The sequence below is a fragment of the Bufo bufo genome, chromosome 1 (genome assembly GCF_905171765.1).
Source record: "Bufo bufo chromosome 1, aBufBuf1.1, whole genome shotgun sequence".
Lineage (NCBI taxonomy): Eukaryota > Metazoa > Chordata > Amphibia > Anura > Bufonidae > Bufo > Bufo bufo.
Genome location: NC_053389.1, coordinates 843,286,142 through 843,306,731, shown reverse-complemented (window position 1 = coordinate 843,306,731; position 20,590 = coordinate 843,286,142). Strand labels below are relative to the sequence as shown.

Below are 20,590 nucleotides of genomic sequence, written 5' to 3'. Positions count from 1 at the left end.
GCGAGTAGGCGACAGAACCTGCAGCGGTATTTGGTCGGGCCTAATGCAGCTCTACGAATGGTGAGGCCTGAACAAGTACAGGCGATAGTAGATTGGGTGGCTGACAGTGGATCCAGTTCCTTCACATTGTCTCCCACCCAGTCTCCTGCTGAAAGACCACAGTTGGCACCTGCAGCCGATGTCCATCAGTCTTTCACCTCGCCCCCTTGCAAATCAGCCAAGCAGTCTGAGCCCCAAGTCATGCAGCAGTCTCTTCTGCTTTTTGATGACTCTGTGAGCAGGGTTTCCCAGGGCCGTCCACCTAGCCCTGCCCCAGAAGTGGAAGAGATTGAGTGGCCAACCACTTATCTTTCAAGATGAGTACATGGGAGGACCATCGCAGCACGTCTCGGATGATGACGAAACACAGGTGCCAACTGCTGGGGCTTTCGAAAGTGTGCAGACCGACAAGGAAGGCAGGGGTGAAGACTGGGTGGAAGATGATGTGGAGGACGATGAGGTCCTCGACCCCACATGGAATCAAGGTCATGCGAGTGACCTATGTAGTTCGGAGGAAGAGGCGGTGGTCGCACAGAGCCACCAGCACAGCAGAAGAGGGAGCAGGGTGCAAAAGCGGAGCGGCCGTCCTCTAGACAGTACGCCTGCTACTGCCCACCGCAGCAAGGGACCGAGCACACCAAAGCCAGCTCCAAGGAGTTCCCTGACGTGGCAGTTCTTCAGACAATGTGCTGACGAGAAGACACGAGTGGTTTGCACGCTGTGCAATCAGAGCCTGAAGCGAGGCATAAACGTTCTCAACCTGATCACAACCTGCATGACCAGGCATCTAAGTGCAAAGCACGAGCTGCAGTGGAGAAGACACCTCAAAAACCAAGAAAGGTCTCTGACTCCTCCTGCTTCCTCTTCTGCTGCAGTCGTGGCCTCTTCATCCACCTCTGGAGTGACAGTGCCACCTGCCACCCCACAGAGGATCTGCAGGCAACACCACCACCTGGGTCACCAAGCATCTCCACAATGTCCCACGGAAGCGTTCAGCTGGAGAGGAAGAGGAAGTATCCCCCTACCCACCCGCCATCCCTGGCCCTGAATGCCAGCATTTCTAAATTACTGGCCTTTGAAATGCTGTCATTCCGTCTGGTGGAGACGGAGAGTTTTAAAAGCCTTATGGCGGTGGCTGTCCCACAGTACGTCGTGCCCAGCCGCCACTACTTTTCCAGGAGAGCCATCCCTTCCCTGCGCAACCAAGTGGGGGACAAAATCAGGTGTGCACTGCGCAACGCCATCTGTGGCAAGGTGCACCTGACTACGGATACGTGGACCAGTAAGCACGGTCAGGGCCGCTATATCTCCATAACAGCACACTGGGTAAATGCAGTGGCGGCTGGGCCTGAGGCGGATAGCAGTTTGGCGCATGTCCTTCCACCACCGAGGATTGCAGGGCGCTTCAGTTTGCCTCCTGTTGCTTCCTCCTCCTACTCCGCTTCCTCATCCTCTACCGGCTCCTCATCCGGTCAGCGTAACCCCTTCACCACCAACTTCAGCACAGCCAGGGGTAAACGACAGCAGGCAGTGTTATAACGTATCTGTTTGGGGGACAAACCCCACACCGCGCAGGAGCTGTGGACGGGCCTTGAACAACAGACCGACGAGTGGTTGGTGCCAGTCAGCCTCAAGCCCAGCCTGGTGGTGTGCGATAATGGGCGAAATCTCGTAGCAGCTTTGGGACTAGCCGGTTTGACGCACATCCCTTGCCTGGCGCATGCGCTGAATTTAGTGGTGCAGAGATTCCTTAAACATTACCCTGATATGTCAGAGCTGCTGCATAAAGTGCGGGCCGTCTGTGCGCGCTTCCGGCGTTCACACCCTTCTGCTGCTCGCCTGTCAGCGCTGCAGCGTAACTTCGGCCTTCCCGCTCACCGCCTCATATGCGACGTACCCACCAGGTGGAACTCCACCTTGCACATGCTGGACAGACGGTGCGAGCAGCAGCAGGCCATAGAGGAGTTTCAGCTGCAGCACGCACGGGTCAGTCGCTCTGCGGAACAGCACCACTTCACCACCAATGACTGGGCCTCCATGCGAGACCTGCGTTCCTCGTTGCGCTGTTTCGAGTACTCCACCAACATGGCCAGTGCCGATGACGCCGTTCTCAGCGTTACTATCCCACTTCTATGCCTCCTTGAAAAAACGCTGCAGGCGATGATGGAAGAGGATGTGGCACAGGAGGAGAAGGAAGAGGAGGAGGAGGAAGAGGGATCATTTCATAGGGTTTCAGGCCAGTCATTCCCAAGTGGCTCCGAGGGTGGGTTCCTGCACCCACAACCCCAAGGTACACAATTGTCCAGCCAGGGCACAGTTCTGGAGGATGAGGAGGTGGAGGATGAGGAGGAGAAGATGGAGGAGGAGGAACCATGTTCACAGCAGGGTGGCACCCAGACCAGCTCATGGCCATCACTGGTGCATGGCTGGGGGGATACAGAGGACACAGACGATACACCTCCCACAGAGGACAGCTTGTCGTTGCCTCTGGGCAGCCTGGCACACATGAGCGATTACATGCTGCAGTGTCTCCACAACGACCGCCGAGGTGCCCACATTCTAACTTGTGCTGATTCCTGGGTGGCCACGCTGCTGGATCCCCGTTACAAGGACAACGTACCGTCCTTAATTCCCTCACTGGAGCGTGATCGTAAGATGCGCGAGTACAAGCGCACGCTGGTAGACGCGCTGCTGGTGGCATTCATTGTCCCCATTGACTTCAATGGGGATTGGGTTCGGGGTCAAGTTCGGGTCCCGAACTCGAACTTTTTTGTGAAGTTCGGCCGAACTCGAACATCCAGGTGTCCGCTCAACTCTATTTGTCACTAAACATTTTGGAAGGAAAGGCGAGTTCTCTCAGGGGTATCTGTGCCCCCCGCCGCACCGAGCACCCGCTCTGGCCGGGCAGGAAAGCATGTCCATGGAAAACTCGCCCAGTTGGGGCCACACATCAAGTTTGCATGCCCAGAAGTCCAGGAGATCTTGGATCATGGGTTACAGGGTGCAGTCCAAGTATGTCACCGCCTGCTGGTTCAGGTTCTGCTGGATGTCCTGCTGCTGGAGCTGGGTGGTTTCTTCAGAGGGCGGCTGAAGAAAGCTGCTCATTATAGACGGAAGTTGATGCATGTGATGCTGGTGATGCTTCTACCCCCCCCCATCCCCCCCACACACACAACAGCCCCCCCAGTAAGACCTTAATGAGGACCGCCTGGTAATATGGAGGCTGTACTATAGTGTGAAGGCTATAATGTAATGTGAAGGCTATAATATAATATGGAGGCTGTAATATAATGTGAAGGCTGTAATATAATGTGGAGGCTGTAATATAATATGGAGGCTGTAATATCAAGTGGAGACTGTAATATCATGTGGAGACTGGTAATATGGAGGCTGTAATTTATTGTGGAGGCTGTAATATAATGCGGAGCCTGGTAATATGGAGGCTGTAAAATTATATGGAGGCTATAATTTAATGTGGAGGCTGTAATATAATATGGAGGCTATAATGTAATGTGGAGGCTTTAATATAATATGGAGGCTGTAATGTAATGTGGAGGCTGTAATATAATGTGGAGCCTGGTAATATGGAGGCTGTAATATAATGTGGAAGCTGTAATATAATATGGAGGCCGTAATATAACGTGTAGGCTGTAATATAATATGGAGGCTATAATGTAATGTGGAGGCTGTAATGTAATTTGGAGGCTGTAATATAATGTGGAAGCAGTAATATAATATGGAGGCTGTAATATAACGTGTAGGCTGTAATATAATATGGAGGCTATAATGTAATGTGGAGACTATAATATAACATGGAGGCTGTAATATAATTTGGAGGCTGTAATGTGAAGGCTGTAATATAATATGGAGGCTATAATGTAATGTGGAGCCTGGTAATAGGGAGGCTGTAATATCTTGAGAAGCCTGGTAATATGGAGGCTGTAATATCATGTGGAGCCTGATAATATGGAGTCTGTAATATGTTGTGGAGGCTGTAATAATGTGGAGGCTGGTAATGTGAAGGCTTTAATATATTGTGGGGCCTGGTAATATGGAGTCTGTAATATTATGTGGAGGCTGTAATATAATATAGAGGCTGTAATGTAATATGAAGGCTGTAATATAATATTGAGGCTGTAATTATAATGTGGAGGCTGTAATGTAATGTGAAGGCTGTTATATAATGTGGACGCTTGTAATGTAATGTGGAGGTTGTAATATAATGTGGAGGTTGTAATATAATGTGGAGGCCGGTAATATGGAGGCTGTTATATAATGTGGAGTCTGTAAGATGAATGCTGTAATATCATGTGGAGGCTGGTAATATGGACGCTGTAATATTATGTGGAGGCTGTAATATAGTATGAAGTCTGTAATATCATGTGGAGGCTATAATGTAATGTGGAGGCTGTAAATAAGGAAGCTGTAAAATAATGTTGAGGTTAATATAATATAGAGGCGTTAATATAATGCAGAGGATATAATGTAATTTACAGGCTGGTAATATGGAGGTTGTCAATTAATGTGGAGGCTGTGATGTAATGTGGAGGCTGAAAATATGGAGGCTGTAACATAATGTTTAAGCTGTGATGTGATGTGGATGTGATGTAGAGGCCGGTAATACAGAGGCTGTAATATAATGTGGAGGCCAGTAATGTAATATAATATGGAGACTGTAATGTAGAGGCTGGTAATATGGAAGCTGTAATATAATGTGTAGGCCAGTAATGAAATATAGAGGCTGTAATGTAATGTGGAAGCTGGTAGTATGGAGGCTGTAATGTAATGTAGAGGCTAGTTATATGGAGGCTGTGATGTAATCTGGAGGCTGAATATATGGAGGCTGTAACATAATGTTTAGACTGTGATGTAATGTAGAGGACGGTAATATGGAGTCTGCAATATAATGTGGAGGCTGTAATGTAATGTGGAGGCTGTAATATAATTTGGAGTCTGTAATGTAATGCAGAGGCTGGTAATATTAAGGCTGTGATGTAATGTGGAGGCTGGTAGTATGGAAGCTGTAATATAATGTAATGTGGAGGCTGGTAGTATGGAGGCTGTCATATAATGTGGAGGCTGTGATGTAATGTTTAGGCCATGATGTAATGTAGAGGCCGGTAATATGGAGTCTGTAATATAATGTGGAGGCCGGTAATTTAACATGGAGACTGTAATGTAGAGGCCGTTAACATGGAGGCTGGTAATATTTAGGCTGTAAAATAATGTGGAGGCTATAATCTAATGTAGAGGCTGTAATATGTTGTTGAGGTTGATAATATAATATGGAGGCTGGTAATATGGAGGCTGTAATATAATTTGAGGGCTGTAATGTAATGCAGAGGCTGGTAATATGAAGGCTGTAATATAATGTAGAGGCTGTGATGTAATGTGGTGGCTGTTAGTATGGAGGCTGTAATGTAATGTTTAGGATGTGATGTAATGTAGAGGACGGTAATATGGAGTCTGTAATATAATGTGGAGGCTGGTAATGTAACATGGAGATTGTAATGTAGAGGATGGTAACACAGAGGCTGTAATATAACATGGAGGCTGTAATGTAATGTGGAGGCTGGTAATTTTTAGGCTGTAATATAATGTGGAGGCTATAATGTAATGTAGAGGCTGTAATATGTTGTTGAGGTTGATAATATAATATGGAGGCCATTAATATGGAGGCTGTAATATAATGTAGATGCTGTAAATATGGAGACTGTAATATAATGTTGAGGATGATAATATAGAGGCTGTGATGTAATGTGGAGACTATAATGTAATGTGGAGGCTTTAAATATGGAGGCTGTAATATAATGTTGAGGTTGATAATATAATATGGAGGCTGTAATATATTGTGGAAGCTGTAATATAATATGGAGGCTGTAATGTAATGTGGAGGCTTGAATATAATGTGGAAGCTGTAATATATGTAGGCTGTAATGTAATGTGGAGGCTGTGTTATTATGTAGAGGCTGTGATATTATGTGGAGCCTGGTAATGGAATGTGGAGGCTGTAATGTAGAGGCTGGTAATATGGAGGCTGTAATATAATGTGGAGGAAGATAATGCAATATGGAGGCTGTAATAGAAACATAGATGTAATGTGGAGGCAGTAATATAAGGTGGAGGCTATAATGTAATGCAGAGGCTGTAATAGAATGTGGAGGCTGGTAGTAAGGAGGCTGTAATATAATGTTGAGGTTGATAATATAATATAGAGACTTTATTTTAATGTGAAGGATATGATGTAATTTACAGGCTGGTAATATGGAGGCTGGAAAATGAAAACCACCAGCAATTCTGAGCTCAGCCAATCAGAGCTGGAGGGCGGGGCCTGGAGTTCAGGAACAGCCCCGCCCCCAGTTCTCTTTCAGGTCCGCCCATGCTCCATATAAAGGAGGGCTCTGGGCTGAGCAGTCACTGCTCTCTGCTCCTCACACCTAGAAGATGTCTGGTCGCGGTAAAGGAGGGAAAGGGCTCGGGAAAGGCGGCGCCAAGCGGCACAGGAAGGTGCTCCGTGATAACATCCAGGGCATCACCAAGCCTGCCATCCGCCGCCTAGCTCGCAGGGGAGGCGTCAAGCGCATCTCCGGCCTCATCTATGAGGAGACTCGCGGGGTGCTGAAAGTCTTCCTGGAGAACGTCATCCGGGACGCCGTCACCTACACCGAGCACGCCAAGAGGAAGACCGTCACCGCCATGGACGTGGTCTACGCGCTCAAGCGCCAGGGCCGCACTCTCTACGGCTTCGGGGGTTAATGCTGCCGCCTCCGTCCTCACAGCACAAAGGCTCTTCTCAGAGCCGCCCACATCTTCCTGGGGAGGAGCTACAATTCCACTGAGGGGTTAACACCGCCCGCACATCAGGAGATCAGCGGCGCCCTGTGCTCAGTACAGCCGGAGGTCTACATTACAGAAACCCCCCAATAATCTGTATAAATCCCGAGGCCCGGGTGTTCTCCACCGCAGCTACGAGACGAGCTGTGCTCGGAGACTGAGGGGTTAATCCGTCCCGCCAATGAGCGGCGCTGGTACAGGTCACATGACCGGCTCCTCCAGTAAATCAGCAGCTCAACTATAGGCGGGAAATTCAAATGAGCGACGAGATCCTGAGCTCTCCCAGCCAATAGCAGAGCTCTGGACCCCGCAGCCGTTATTTGCTCGTGAGCCCCTCCCCTCCTGCTCTCTCTCCCCCCCCCCCCCATCTCCTGCTCTTCTCAGAGCCCCCACCTTCTCTAGGACGGAGCTGCCGCATTGTGTGAATACATGGAAGCCTCATGTCCGAGGCGGATTATTCCCTCATTATAGACCACTGATCGGGAGGATGAGGGGAGTAGTGATCGTATACTCGGGAGGATGAGGGGAGTAGTGATCGGCCAAAGAGAAGGATGGGGGGGAGTAGTGATCAGACAGTGAGGAGAATGAGGGGAGTAGTGATCAGACAGTGAGGAGGATGAGGGGAGTAGTGATCAGACACTGAGGAGAATGAGTGAAGTAGTTATATGGTACTGAGGATGATTAGGGGAGTAGTGGTCAGCCAGTGAGGAGAATGAGGGCAGTAGTGATCTGCTGATGGATGGATGTGAGCCCCGCCGTGCGCTCTATCCCCGGACACCAGCGCAGGGAGAAGGGGGCGGAGCTATAGAACAAGTGCTTTACAGTGATTGGCTGATCTCTGGCTTTTGAAATTCCCGCTCAATTACAGTCCGGTCAGAATTCAGCGGCCGTGGAGGAGCAGTCCATTACACACAGGGGCACTTACCGCTCCTGACATGCTGCGAGAACGGGCAGACATTGCTGCTGTAGAGGGTTCGTCCCCTGTGTGTAATGGACTGCTCCTCCACGGCCGCTGAACGGGAATTGAGCGGGAATTTCAAAAGCCAGAGATCAGCCAATCACTGTAACGTACTTGTTCTGTAGCTCCGCCCCCATAGCCTGCTCAGTATTAACCCGTCAGTGGCCGCCTTCTCCCGCTCCCCACGACCGTCCTACCGGAGAAGGGGAGAAGAGCGGCTCCATTGCAGCGCTGGTGTCCAGGGATAGAGCGCACGACCCCCCTGCACGCACAGTACACTCAGCGGCGGCATCACTACCAGCAGGGGGCGGCGCGCAGTGAGGGGCGGTTATCAGCCGAGCAGCGAGGCCCTGATAGACTGAAGAGAGATGTTAGCCCCGCCCCCCGGCTCAGCTGAATGATTGGATGCGAGCCCTGCCCCTCCTGCTGCTCCCCCCCCGGCTCATCTGAATGGATGGATGTGAGTTCTGCTCCGCCCCCCGGTTTAGCAGAATGGATGGCTATGAGCCCAGCCCCTCCTGCTGCTCCGCCCTCCGACTCAGCTCTTTGAATGGATGTGAGCCCCTCCCTTCTTGCTGCTCCGTCCCCCGGCTCTGCTGAATGGATGGATGTGAGCCACGCCTCTCCTGTTGCTCCGCCCCCGGCTCTGCTGAATGGATGTATGTGAGCCCCGCCCCTCTATTTGCTCCGCCCCCGGCTCAGCTGGATGGATGTGAGGCTGCCAATTGGGAGAAGTGGAGACACCACGTGACCCTCTCCTCCAGTAGATCGGCGCGCAGTCAGCAGCAGCTCATTTGCATGGCCCGTGTATAAATACCGCCGCGGTGGCAGGAGGAGAACAGACGAGATTTTGTCTTCCGTCAGAATGCCCGAGCCAGCCAAGTCCGCCCCAGCGCCCAAGAAGGGCTCCAAGAAAGCCGTCACCAAGGTTCAGAAGAAGGACGGCAAGAAGCGGAGGAAGAGCAGGAAGGAGAGCTATGCCATCTACGTCTACAAGGTGCTGAAGCAGGTCCACCCCGACACCGGCATCTCCTCCAAGGCCATGGGCATCATGAACTCCTTCGTCAACGACATCTTCGAGCGCATCGCAGGGGAAGCCTCCCGCCTGGCTCACTACAACAAGCGCTCCACCATCACCTCCCGGGAGATCCAGACCGCCGTGCGCCTGCTGCTGCCCGGAGAGCTGGCCAAGCACGCCGTCTCCGAGGGCACCAAGGCCGTCACCAAGTACACCAGCGCCAAGTGAGCGCCGCTGATCTCCGGACCCAAAGGCTCTTCTCAGAGCCCCCACCCTGTCTCCAGCGGAGCTGCTCCCGGGTCTCCCCGTTCTCACAGTGGCTGCGGTTTTCCTCCCTGTCAGCTAGATGAGATGCGGTAACGCTAGCGGAAGTTACACTACAAGCTCCCCTCCTCCTCCTCCTCCATGCCCGATCACTACTCCCATCATCCTCCTCAGTGTGGCGCTCCCTGGAGAGAGGCTGTGCGGCCGCTCAGTGCAGGAGGACGAGGCTCCTACGGGCACATAACGGCTGCGGGGTCCAGAGCTCTGCTATTGGCTGGGAGAGCTCAGCATCTCGTCGCTCATTTGAATTTCTCGCCTATAGTTGAGCTGCTGATTTACAGGCGGAGCCGGTCATGTGACCTGTACCAGCGCCGCTCATTGGCGGGACGGATTAACCCCTCAGTCTCCGAGCACAGCTCGTCTCGTAGCTGCGGTGGAGAACACCCGGGGCTCAGGATTTACAGATTATTGGGGGGTTTCTGTAATGTAGACCTCCGGCTGTACTGAGCACAGGGCGCCGCTGATCTCCTGACGTGCGGGCGGTGTTAACCCCTCAGTGGAATAGTAGCTCCTCCCCGGGAAGATGTGGGCGGCTCTGAGAAGAGCCTTTGTGCTGTGAGGACGGAGGCGGCAGCATTAACCCCCGAAGCCGTAGAGAGTGCGGCCCTGGCGCTTGAGCGCGTAGACCACGTCCATGGCGGTGACGGTCTTCCTCTTGGCGTGCTCGGTGTAGGTGACGGCGTCCCGGATGACGTTCTCCAGGAAGACTTTCAGCACCCCGCGAGTCTCCTCATAGATGAGGCCGGAGATGCGCTTGACGCCTCCCCTGCGAGCTAGGCGGCGGATGGCAGGCTTGGTGATGCCCTGGATGTTATCACGGAGCACCTTCCTGTGCCGCTTGGCGCCGCCTTTCCCGAGCCCTTTCCCTCCTTTACCGCGACCAGACATCTTCTAGGTGTGAGGAGCAGAGAGCAGTGACTGCTCAGCCCAGAGCCCTCCTTTATATGGAGCATGGGCGGACCTGAAAGAGAACTGGGGGCGGGGCTGTTCCTGAACTCCAGGCGCCGCCCTCCAGCTCTGATTGGCTGAGCTCAGAAGTGCTGGTGGTTTTCATTTTCCAGCCTCCATATTACCAGCCTGTAAATTACATCATATCCTTCGCATTAAAATAAAGTCTCTATATTATATTATCAACCTCCACATTCTATTACAGCCTCCATACTACCAGCCTCCACATTCTATTACAGCCTCTGCATTATAGCCTCCACCTTACATCTATGTTTCTATTACAGCCTCCATATTACATTATCTTCCTCCACATTCTATTACAGCCTCTGCATTACATTATAGCCTCCACCTTATATTACAGCCTCCATATTACATTATCTTCCTCCACATTATATTACAGCCTCCATATTACCAGCCTCTACATTACATTACAGCCTCCACATTACCAGGCTCCACATAATATCACAGCCTACATATAATATTACAGCTTCCACATTATATTCCAGCCTCCACATGATATTACAGCCTCCATATTATATTACAGCTTCCACAATATATTACAGCCTCCATATTATATTATCAACCTCAACATTATATTACAGCCTCCATATTTAAAGCCTCCACATTACATTATAGTCTCCACATTACATCACAGCCTCTATATTATCATCCTCAACATTATATTAGAGCCTCCATATTTACAGCATCTACATTATATTACAGCCTCCATATTAATGGCCTCCACATTACATCACAGCCTCCATATTATATTATCAACCTCAACAACATATTACAGCCTCTACATTACATTATAGCCTCCACATTATATTACAGCCTAAAAATTACCAGCCTCCATGTTACATTACCGGCCTCCACATTATATTACAGCCTCCGTATTACCATCCTCTACATTACAGTCACTATGCTACATTACCAGCCTCCACATTATATTACAGACTCCATATTACCGTCCTCTACATTACATCACATCCTAAACATTACAGCCTCCATACTAACAGCCTCTACATTATATTACAGCCTTCATATTACCAGCCTCTGCATTACATTACAGCCCTCACATTATATTACAGCCTCCATATTATATTATCAACCTCAACAACATATTACAGCCTCTACATTAGATTATAGCCTCCACATTATTTTACAGCCTAAATATTACCAGCCTCCATGTTATATTACAGCCTCCGTATTAACGGCCTCTACATTAAAGTCTCCATGTTAAATTACCGGCCTCAACATTATATTACTGACTCCATATTACCGGCCTCTACATTACATCACAGCCTCCACATTATATGACAGCCTCCATACTACCAGCCTCCACATTACATTATAGCCTCCATACTACCAGCCTCCACATTACATCACAGCCTTAATATTACCAGCCTCTGCATTACATTACAGACTCCAAATTATATTACAGCCTCCACATTACATTACAGCCTCCACATTACATTACAGCCTCCACATTACATTACAGCCTCCATATAACCGTCCTCTACATTACATCACAGCCTAAACATTATGTTACAGCCTCCATATATTCAGCCTCCAGATTACATCACAGCCTCCATATAACTAGCCTCTACAGTACATTACAGCCTCCATACTACCAGCTTCCACATTACATTACAGCCTCTATATTTCATTACTGGCCTACACATTACATTACAGTCTCCATATTATATTACATTACTGGCCTCCACATTATATTACAGCCTCTGTATTACTGACCTCTACATCACATCTCAGCTTAAACATTATGTTACAGCCTCCATATTACATCACAGCCTCCATATTACATTATCTTCCTCCATATTATATTACAGCCTCCATATTACCAGCCTCTACATTACAGCCTCCATTCTACCAGCCTCTACATTACAGCCTCCATTCTACCAGCCTCTACATTACAGCCTCCATTCTACCAGCCTCTACATTACAGCCTCCACATTACCAGCCTCCACATTATATTACAGCCTACATATAATATTACAGCTTCCACATTATATTACAGCCTCCATATTACTAGCCTCTACATTACAGCCTCCATACTACCAGCCTCCACATTATATAACAGCCTTCATATTACCAGCCTCTGCATTACATTACATTACAGGCTCAAAATTATATTACAGCCTCTATATTACATTATTGGCCTGGACATTATATTACAGCCTCTGTATTACCGGCCTCTACATTACAGTCTCCATATTACATTTCCGGCATCCACATTATATTACAGCCTCCGTAGTACCGGCCTCTACATTACAGTCTCCATATTACATTTACGGCCTCCACATTATATTACAGCCTCCATATTAGCGGCCTATACATTACATCACAGTTTAATCATTATGTTACAGCCTCCATATTAATTGACAGCCTCCGTATTACATTACAGCCTCCATTTTGTATTATCAATCAACATTATATTACAGCCTTCATATTTTCAGCCTCTACATTACATTATAGCCTCCATATTATATTGAAGACTCCATATTACCGTCATCTACATTACATCACAGCATAAACATTATGTTACAACCTCCATATTTTCAGCCTCCACATTACATCACAGCCTCTACATATTACAGACTCTACATTACAGCCTCTACATTATATTGCAGCCTTCATATTACCAGCCTCTGCATTACATTACAGCCTCCACATTATATTACAGACTCCATATTACCGTCCTCTACATTACATCACAGCCTAAACATTATGTTACAGCCTCCATATTTTTAGCATCAAGATTACATCACAGCCTCCACATTATATGACAGCCTCCATACTACCAGCCTCCACATTATATTACAGCCTTCATATTACCAGCCTCTGCATTACATTACAGCCTCTATATTACATTACCGGCCTGCACATTATATTACAGCCTCCGTATTACCAGCCTCTACATTACATCACAGCTTAAACATTATGTTACAGCCTCCATATTTTCAGCCTCCACATTACCAGCCTGTAAATTACATTATATCCTCTGCATTATATTAAAGCCTCTATATTATCACCCTCAACATTATATCACAGCCTTCATATTTACAGCTTGCACATTACATTATAGCCTCAATATTATATTACAGCCTACACATTATATTACCACTACTCCCCTTATCCTCCCCAGTGCCCAATCACCACTCCCCTCATTAATAGCAGATCACTACTTCCCTCATTCTCCTCACTGGCTGACCACTACTCCCCTAATCATCCTCAATACCATATAACTACTTCCCTCATTCTCCTTATTGCCCAATCACTACTCCCCTCATCATCCTCAATAGCATATAACTACTTCCCTCATACTTAGTGCCCGATCACTACTCCCCTCATCCTCCTCTCTGGCAGATCACTACTCCCCTCATCCTCCTCTCTGGCAGATCACTGCTCCCCTTATACACTTCAGCTGAGCTCTGCTCCCGCTATGAATGGCTGCGGATCAGCGAGCTGTGCGGCTGCTCAGTGCAGGGCGGGAGGACGAGGCTCCGCTCCTACGGGCACATAACGGCTGAGGGGGTCCAGAGCTCTGCTCCTATTGGCTGGGAGAGCTCAGGATCTCGTCGCTCATTTGAATTTCCCGCCTATAGTCCCCAACTGCAAATGAGCTGCTGATCTACAGGAGGAGCCGGTCATGTGACCTGAACCCGCGTCATAAGCCACGCCCAGCGCCGCTCATTGGCTTCTCCACGAGTCTTGGGCTTCTAATCCACCTAATGAGCGGCGCTGGGGGCGGAGCAGAAGCCTATAAAGGCGGCAGGAGGCGGCTCCTCCGGATCACACACATCAGAGTCTTCCTTGCTGTTTTTTTGCTCTGCTGTAAAGAACGATGTCTGGACGCGGCAAACAAGGAGGCAAAGTCCGGGCTAAGGCCAAGACCCGCTCCTCCCGGGCAGGGCTCCAGTTCCCGGTCGGCCGAGTGCACAGGCTCCTCCGCAAGGGCAACTACGCCCAGAGGGTGGGCGCCGGCGCTCCCGTCTACTTGGCCGCTGTGCTCGAGTATCTCACCGCCGAGATCCTGGAGCTGGCCGGCAATGCCGCCCGCGACAACAAGAAGACCCGCATCATCCCCCGCCACCTGCAGCTGGCCGTGCGCAACGACGAGGAGCTCAACAAGCTGCTGGGCGGCGTCACCATCGCCCAGGGAGGCGTCCTGCCCAACATCCAGGCCGTGTTGCTGCCCAAGAAGACCGAGAGCACCAAGTCGGCCAAGAGCAAGTGAGCCCGGCTCTGCTGCTGTGCCCCCCGGAACCAAAGGCTCTTCTAAGAGCCCCCCACATGGTCTGTACGACTGAGCTGGCGATGCCGCTGATCTCCGCTCTGGAGGGGGCGTCACACAGGGGCACTTACCGCTCCTGACCTGCTGCGAGTACGGGCAGACATTGCTGCTGTGGAGGGTTCGTCTCCTGTGTGTAATGGACTGCTCCTCCACGGCCGCTGGATTCTGACCGGACTGTAATTGAGCGGGAATTTCAAAAGCCAGAGATCAGCCAATCACTGCAAAGCACTTGTCCTATAGCTCCGCCCCCTTCTCTGCGCTGGTGTCCGGGGATAGAGCGCACGGCGGGGCTCACATCCATCCATCAGCAGATCACTACTGCCCTCATTCTCCTCACTGGCTGACCACTACTCCCCCCATCATCCTCAGTACCATATAACTACTTCACTCATTCTCCTCATTGCCCAACTGCTCTCTGGCCGATCATTCCTCCCCCCAGCCTCCTCAGTATCTGATCACTACTTCTCCTCCCCCCCCCATCCTCCTCACTGTCTGATCACTACTCCCCCATCCTCCTCACTGATCACTACTCCCCCATCCTCCTCACTGTCTGATCACTACTCCCCCATCCTCCTCACTGTCTGATCACTACTCCCCTCATCCTCCTCACTGTCTGATCACTACTCCCCCATCCTCCTCACTGTCTGATCACTACTCCCCCATCCTCCTCACTGTCTGATCACTACTCCCCCATCCTCCTCACTGTCTGATCACTACACCCCCATCCTCCTCACTGTGATCACTACTCCCCCATCCTCCTCACTGTCTGATCACTACTCCCCCATCCTCCTCACTGTCTGATCACTACTCCCCTCATTCTCCTCACTGTCTGATCACTACTCCCCCATCCTTCTCTTTTGCCGATCACTACTCCCCTCATTCTCCCGAGTATACGATCACTACTCCCCCCATCCTCCTCACTGTCCAATCCCTACTCCCCCATCCTTCTCTCTGGCCGATCACTACTCCCCTCATCCTCCCGAGTATACGATCACTACTCCCCTCATCCTCCCGATCAGTGGTCTATAATGAGGGAATAATGAGGCTTCCATGTATTCACACAATGCGGCAGCTCCGTCCTAGAGAAGGTGGGGGCTCTGAGAAGAGAGGGGGCGGAACAGCAGGAGCGGGGGGCGGAGCAGCAGGAGGGGCGGGGCTCATTTACATTCATTCAGCAGAGCTTCTCCACGGCCGCTGAATTCTTACCGGACGGTAATTGAGCGGGAATTTCAAAAGCCATGGTTCTAGTTCTATAGCCCCGCCCCCATAGCCTGCTCAGTATTAACCCGTCAGTGGCCGCCTTCTCCCGCCCCCCACGACCGTCCTACCGGAGAAGGGGAGAACAGTACGAGGCTGAAGTTGGTTTCTTATTCGTCCAGTTTCTTATACATTACTATGACAAATAAACTTTTTTTTCTCTTATTCCTCTGCAGTAAATCTGTTTTTTTCTACATAAATGTTAAATATTATTTGTGAACAATCAGATTAATAAAAAAAATCTAGATTATTTGTGTTTTTACTAAAAAAAAACGATAGTGAAAAATGGATGAAAAAATATGCATTTTGAATAAGTACCTGAGGAATTTAAGGGGTTAAACGCTGTTGGGCCACTGATCTAAGGGTGTAAATATAAAGAGTAAGGACCCCTCCATAATACCCAACTGTATCCAGCCTGGCCCAAACTGTGGATTGGCAAGAAAACAGGTGCCAACCTTGCCAACTATATACATTTTCAGCATTTTGAATAAGTAACTGAGGAATATAAGGGGTTAAACGCTGTTGGGCCAGGATAGTACAGTTGGGTGTTATGGAGGTTTCCTTACTCTATATATTTATACCCTTAGATTAGTGGCCCAACAGCGTTTAACCCCTTATATTCCTCAGTTACTTATTCAAAATGCTGAAAATGTATATAGTTGGCAAGGTTGGCACCTGTTTTCTTGCCAATCCACAGTTTGGGCCAGGCTGGATACAGTTGGGTATTATGGAGGGGTCCTTACTCTTTGTATTTCCACCCTTAGATCAGTGGCCCAACAGCGTTTAACCCCTTAAAATTACCAGTTACTTATTCAAAATGCTGAAAATGTATATAGTTGGCAAGGTTGGCACCTGTTTTCTTGCCAATCCACAGTTTGGGCCAGGCTGGGTACAGTTGGGTATTATGGAGGGGCCCTTACTCTTTATATTTCCACCCTTAGATCAGTGGCCCAACGGCGTTTAACCCCTTAAATTCCTCAGTTACTTATTCAAAATGCATATTTTTTTCATCCATTTTTCACTATCGTTTTTTTTTAGTAAAAACACAAATAATCTAGATTTTTTTTATTAATCTGATTGTTCACAAATAATATTTAACATTTATGTAGAAAAAAACAGATTTACTGCAGAGGAATAAGAGAAAAAAAAAGTTTATTTGTCATAGTAATGTATAAGAAACTGCCGAATAAGAAACCAGCTTCAGTGAATAAGAAACTGGACGAATAAGAAACCAGCTTCAGTGAATAAGAAACTGGACGAATAAGAAACCAACTTCAGCCTCGTGAGAACAGTCCCGTATTCACTGTGCGGAGAAGAGCGGCTCCATCGCTGCGCTGGTGTCCAGGGATAGAGCGCACGACCCCCCTGCACGCACAGTACACTCAGCGGCGACATCACTACCAGCAGGGGGCGGGGCGCAGTGAGGGGCGGTTATCAGCCGAGCAGCGAGGCCCTGATAGACTGAAGAGAGATGTTAGCCCCGCCCCCCGGCTCAGCTGAATGATTGGATGCGAGCCCTGCCCCTCCTGCGGTGGAGAACACCCGGGGCTCAGGATTTACACAGATTATTGGGGGGTTTCTGTAATGTAGACCTCCGGCTGTACTGAGCACCAGGGCGCCGCTGATCTCCGTCCCCTGATGTGCGGGCGGTGTTAACCCCTCAGTGGCGGAGCGCAGAAGGAATCGTAGCTCCTCCCCGGGAAGATGTGGGCGGCTCTGAGAAGAGCCTTTGTGCTGTGAGGACGGAGGCGGCAGCATTAACCCCCAAAGCCGTAGAGAGTGCGGCCCTGGCGCTTGAGCGCGTAGACCACGTCCATGGCGGTGACGGTCTTCCTCTTGGCGTGCTCGGTGTAGGTGACGGCGTCCCGGATGACGTTCTCCAGGAAGACTTTCAGCACCCCGCGAGTCTCCTCATAGATGAGGCCGGAGATGCGCTTGACGCCTCCCCTGCGAGCTAGGCGGCGGATGGCAGGCTTGGTGATGCCCTGGATGTTATCACGGAGCACCTTCCTGTGCCGCTTGGCACCGCCTTTCCCGAGCCCTTTCCCTCCTTTACCGCGACCAGACATCTTCTAGGTGTGAGGAGCAGAGAGCAGTGACTGCTCAGCCCAGAGCCCTCCTTTATATGGAGCATGGGCGGACCTGAAAGAGAACTGGGGGCGGGGCTGTTCCTGAACTCCAGGCCCCGCCCTCCAGCTCTGATTGGCTGAGCTCAGAAGTGCTGGTGGTTTTCATTTTCCAGCCTCCATATTACCAGCCTGTAAATTACATCATATCCTTCACATTAAAATAAAGTCTCTATATTATATTATCAACCTCAACATTATATTACAGCCTCCATACTACCAGCCTCCACATTCTATTACAGCCTCTGCATTATAGCCTCCACCTTATATTACAGCCTCCATATTACATCTATGTTTCTAATACAGCCTCCATATTACCAGCCTCTACATAACATTACAGCCTCCATACTACCAGCCTCTACATTACATTACAGCCTCCACATTACATTACCAGGCTCCACATAATATCACAGCCTCCACATTACATTACAGCCTACATATAATATTACAGGTTCCACATTATATTCCAGCCTCCACATGATATTCCAGCCTCCATATTACATTACAGCCTCTATATTATATTACAGCTTCCACAATATATTACAGCCTCCATATTATATTATCAACCTCAACATTATATTACAGCCTCCACATTTAAATCCTCCACATTACATTATAGTCTCCACATTACATCACAGCCTCTATATTATCATCCTCAACATTATATTACAGTCTCCATATTTACAGCATCTACATTATATTACAGCCTCCATATTAATGGCCTCCACATTACATCACAGCCTCCATATTATATTATCAACCTCAACAACATATTACAGCCTCTACATTACATTATAGCCTCCACATTATATTACAGCATAAAAATTACCAGCCTCCACATTACATTACAGCCTCCATGTTACATTATAGCCTCCACATTATATTACAGCCTCCGTATTACCATCCTCTACATTACAGTCTCCGTGTTACATTACCAGCCTCCACATTATATTACAGACTCCATATTACCGTCCTCTACATTACATCACATCCTAAACATTACATTACAGCCTCCATACTAACAGCCTCCACATTACATCACAACCTCTACATTATATTACAGCCTTCATATTTCCAGCTTCTGCATTACATTACAGCCCTCAAATTATATTACAGCCTCCATATTACCAGCCTCCATATTATATTATCAACCTCAACAACATATTACAGCCTCTACATTAGATTATACCCTTCACATTATTTTACAGCCTAAATATTACCAGCCTCCATGTTATATTACAGCCTCCGTATTAATGGCCTCTACATTACAGTCTCCATGTTAAATTACCGGCCTACACATTATATTACAGACTCCATATTACCGGCCTCTACATTACATCACGGCCTAAACATTACATCACAGCCTCCACATTATATGACAGCCTCCATACTACCATCCTCCACATTACATTATATTACCGCCTCCATACTACCAGCCTCCACATTACATCACACCCTTAATATTACCAGCCTCTGCATTACATTACAGACTCCAAATTATATTACAGCCTCCACATTACATCACAGCCTCCACATTATATTGCAGACTCCATATTACCGTCCTCTACATTACATCACAGCCTAAACATAACTATAACTAGCCTCTAGTAGAGGCTATAACTAGCCTCTACATTACATTAAAGCCTCCATACTACCAGCTTCCACATTACATTACAGCCTCTATATTTCATTACTGGCCTACACATTATATTACAGCTTCCATATTACCGGCCTCCACATTACAGTCTCCATATTATATTACATTACTGGCCTCCACATTATATTACAGCCTCTGTATTACCGACTTCTACATCACATCTACTTCACAGCTTAAAAATTATGTTACAGCCTCCATATTTTCAGCCTCCACATTACATCACAGCCTCCACATTAATTGACAGCCTCCATATTACCAGCCTGTAAATTACATTATATCCTCTGCATTATATTAACGCCTCTATATTATATTATTAACCTCAACATTATATTACAGCCTCCTTATTTACAGCCTCCACATTACATTATAGCCTCCACATATTACAGACTTCATACTATATTACAGCCTCCACATAATATTACAGCGTCCATATTACCAGCCTCCACATGATATTACAGCATTCATCTTACAGACTCCAAATGATATAACAGCCTCCATATTACCGGCCTCCACATTATATTACAACCTCCACATTACATTACAAGCGTCCACATTATATAACAGCCTTCACATTACAGCCTCCACATTATAATTACAGCCTCAATATTATATTACAGCCTTCATAATATATTACAGCCTCCACATATTATTACAGACTCCATATTACCAGGCCCCACAATATATTAAAGCCTTCACATTTCCAGCCTCCACATTATTACAGCCTCCACAACATATTACAGCCTCCATATTATCAGGCTCCACATGATATTACAGCCTCCACATGATATTACAGCCTCCATATTACCAGGCTTCACAAGATATTACAGCCTCCCTATTACCGGGCTCCACATTACATTATAGCCTCTATATTATATTACAGCCTTCACATTACATTACAGCCTCCAAATTATATTACAGCCTCCACATTACATTATAGCCTCCATGTTACATTATAGCCTCCATATTATATTACAGCCTACACGTTATATTACAGCCTCCACATTACAGCCTGCATATTATATTACTGCTTCCACATTATATTATACCCACCATATTATATTACAGCCTACACGTTATATTACACCCTCCACATTACATTACGGCCTCCATATTA

At 48.1% G+C, this 20,590-nt stretch overlaps 4 protein-coding genes across 4 annotated transcripts in view; 2 read left to right on the top strand and 2 right to left on the bottom strand.

Annotated features, from left to right (window-relative positions):
- Positions 1-8,696: 8,696 nt before the first annotated feature.
- LOC120990701 (histone H2B 1.1) lies at positions 8,697-9,077 on the top strand. Its single transcript, XM_040419609.1, has one exon. The coding sequence runs from the start codon at positions 8,697-8,699 to the stop codon at positions 9,075-9,077; it is 381 nt and encodes a 126-aa protein (XP_040275543.1).
- Positions 9,078-9,749: 672 nt separating this feature from the next.
- Positions 9,750-10,061, bottom strand: LOC120987295 (histone H4). The gene has a single exon (XM_040415873.1). It carries the CDS (start codon positions 10,059-10,061, stop codon positions 9,750-9,752), a length of 312 nt encoding a protein of 103 aa, XP_040271807.1.
- Positions 10,062-13,986: 3,925 nt separating this feature from the next.
- LOC120990690 (histone H2A type 1-like) lies at positions 13,987-14,379 on the top strand. The gene has a single exon (XM_040419600.1). It carries the CDS (start codon positions 13,987-13,989, stop codon positions 14,377-14,379), a length of 393 nt encoding a protein of 130 aa, XP_040275534.1.
- Positions 14,380-17,327: 2,948 nt separating this feature from the next.
- The window catches only part of LOC120990679, a 44,756-nt gene continuing 41,493 nt past the window's right edge, over positions 17,328-20,590 (bottom strand). The window contains exon 3 of the mRNA XM_040419589.1: positions 17,328-17,765. Coding sequence (XP_040275523.1) covers positions 17,451-17,765 — 315 coding nt within the window. The 3' untranslated portion in view covers positions 17,328-17,450. The remainder of the gene's footprint in view (positions 17,766-20,590) is intronic.

Coding starts and splice junctions, on each gene's coding strand:
- LOC120990701 (XM_040419609.1), top strand. CDS start 8,697: ATGCCCGAGCCAGCCAAGTCCGCCCCAGCGCCCAAGAAGGGCTCCAAG.
- LOC120987295 (XM_040415873.1), bottom strand. CDS start 10,061: ATGTCTGGTCGCGGTAAAGGAGGGAAAGGGCTCGGGAAAGGCGGCGCC.
- LOC120990690 (XM_040419600.1), top strand. CDS start 13,987: ATGTCTGGACGCGGCAAACAAGGAGGCAAAGTCCGGGCTAAGGCCAAG.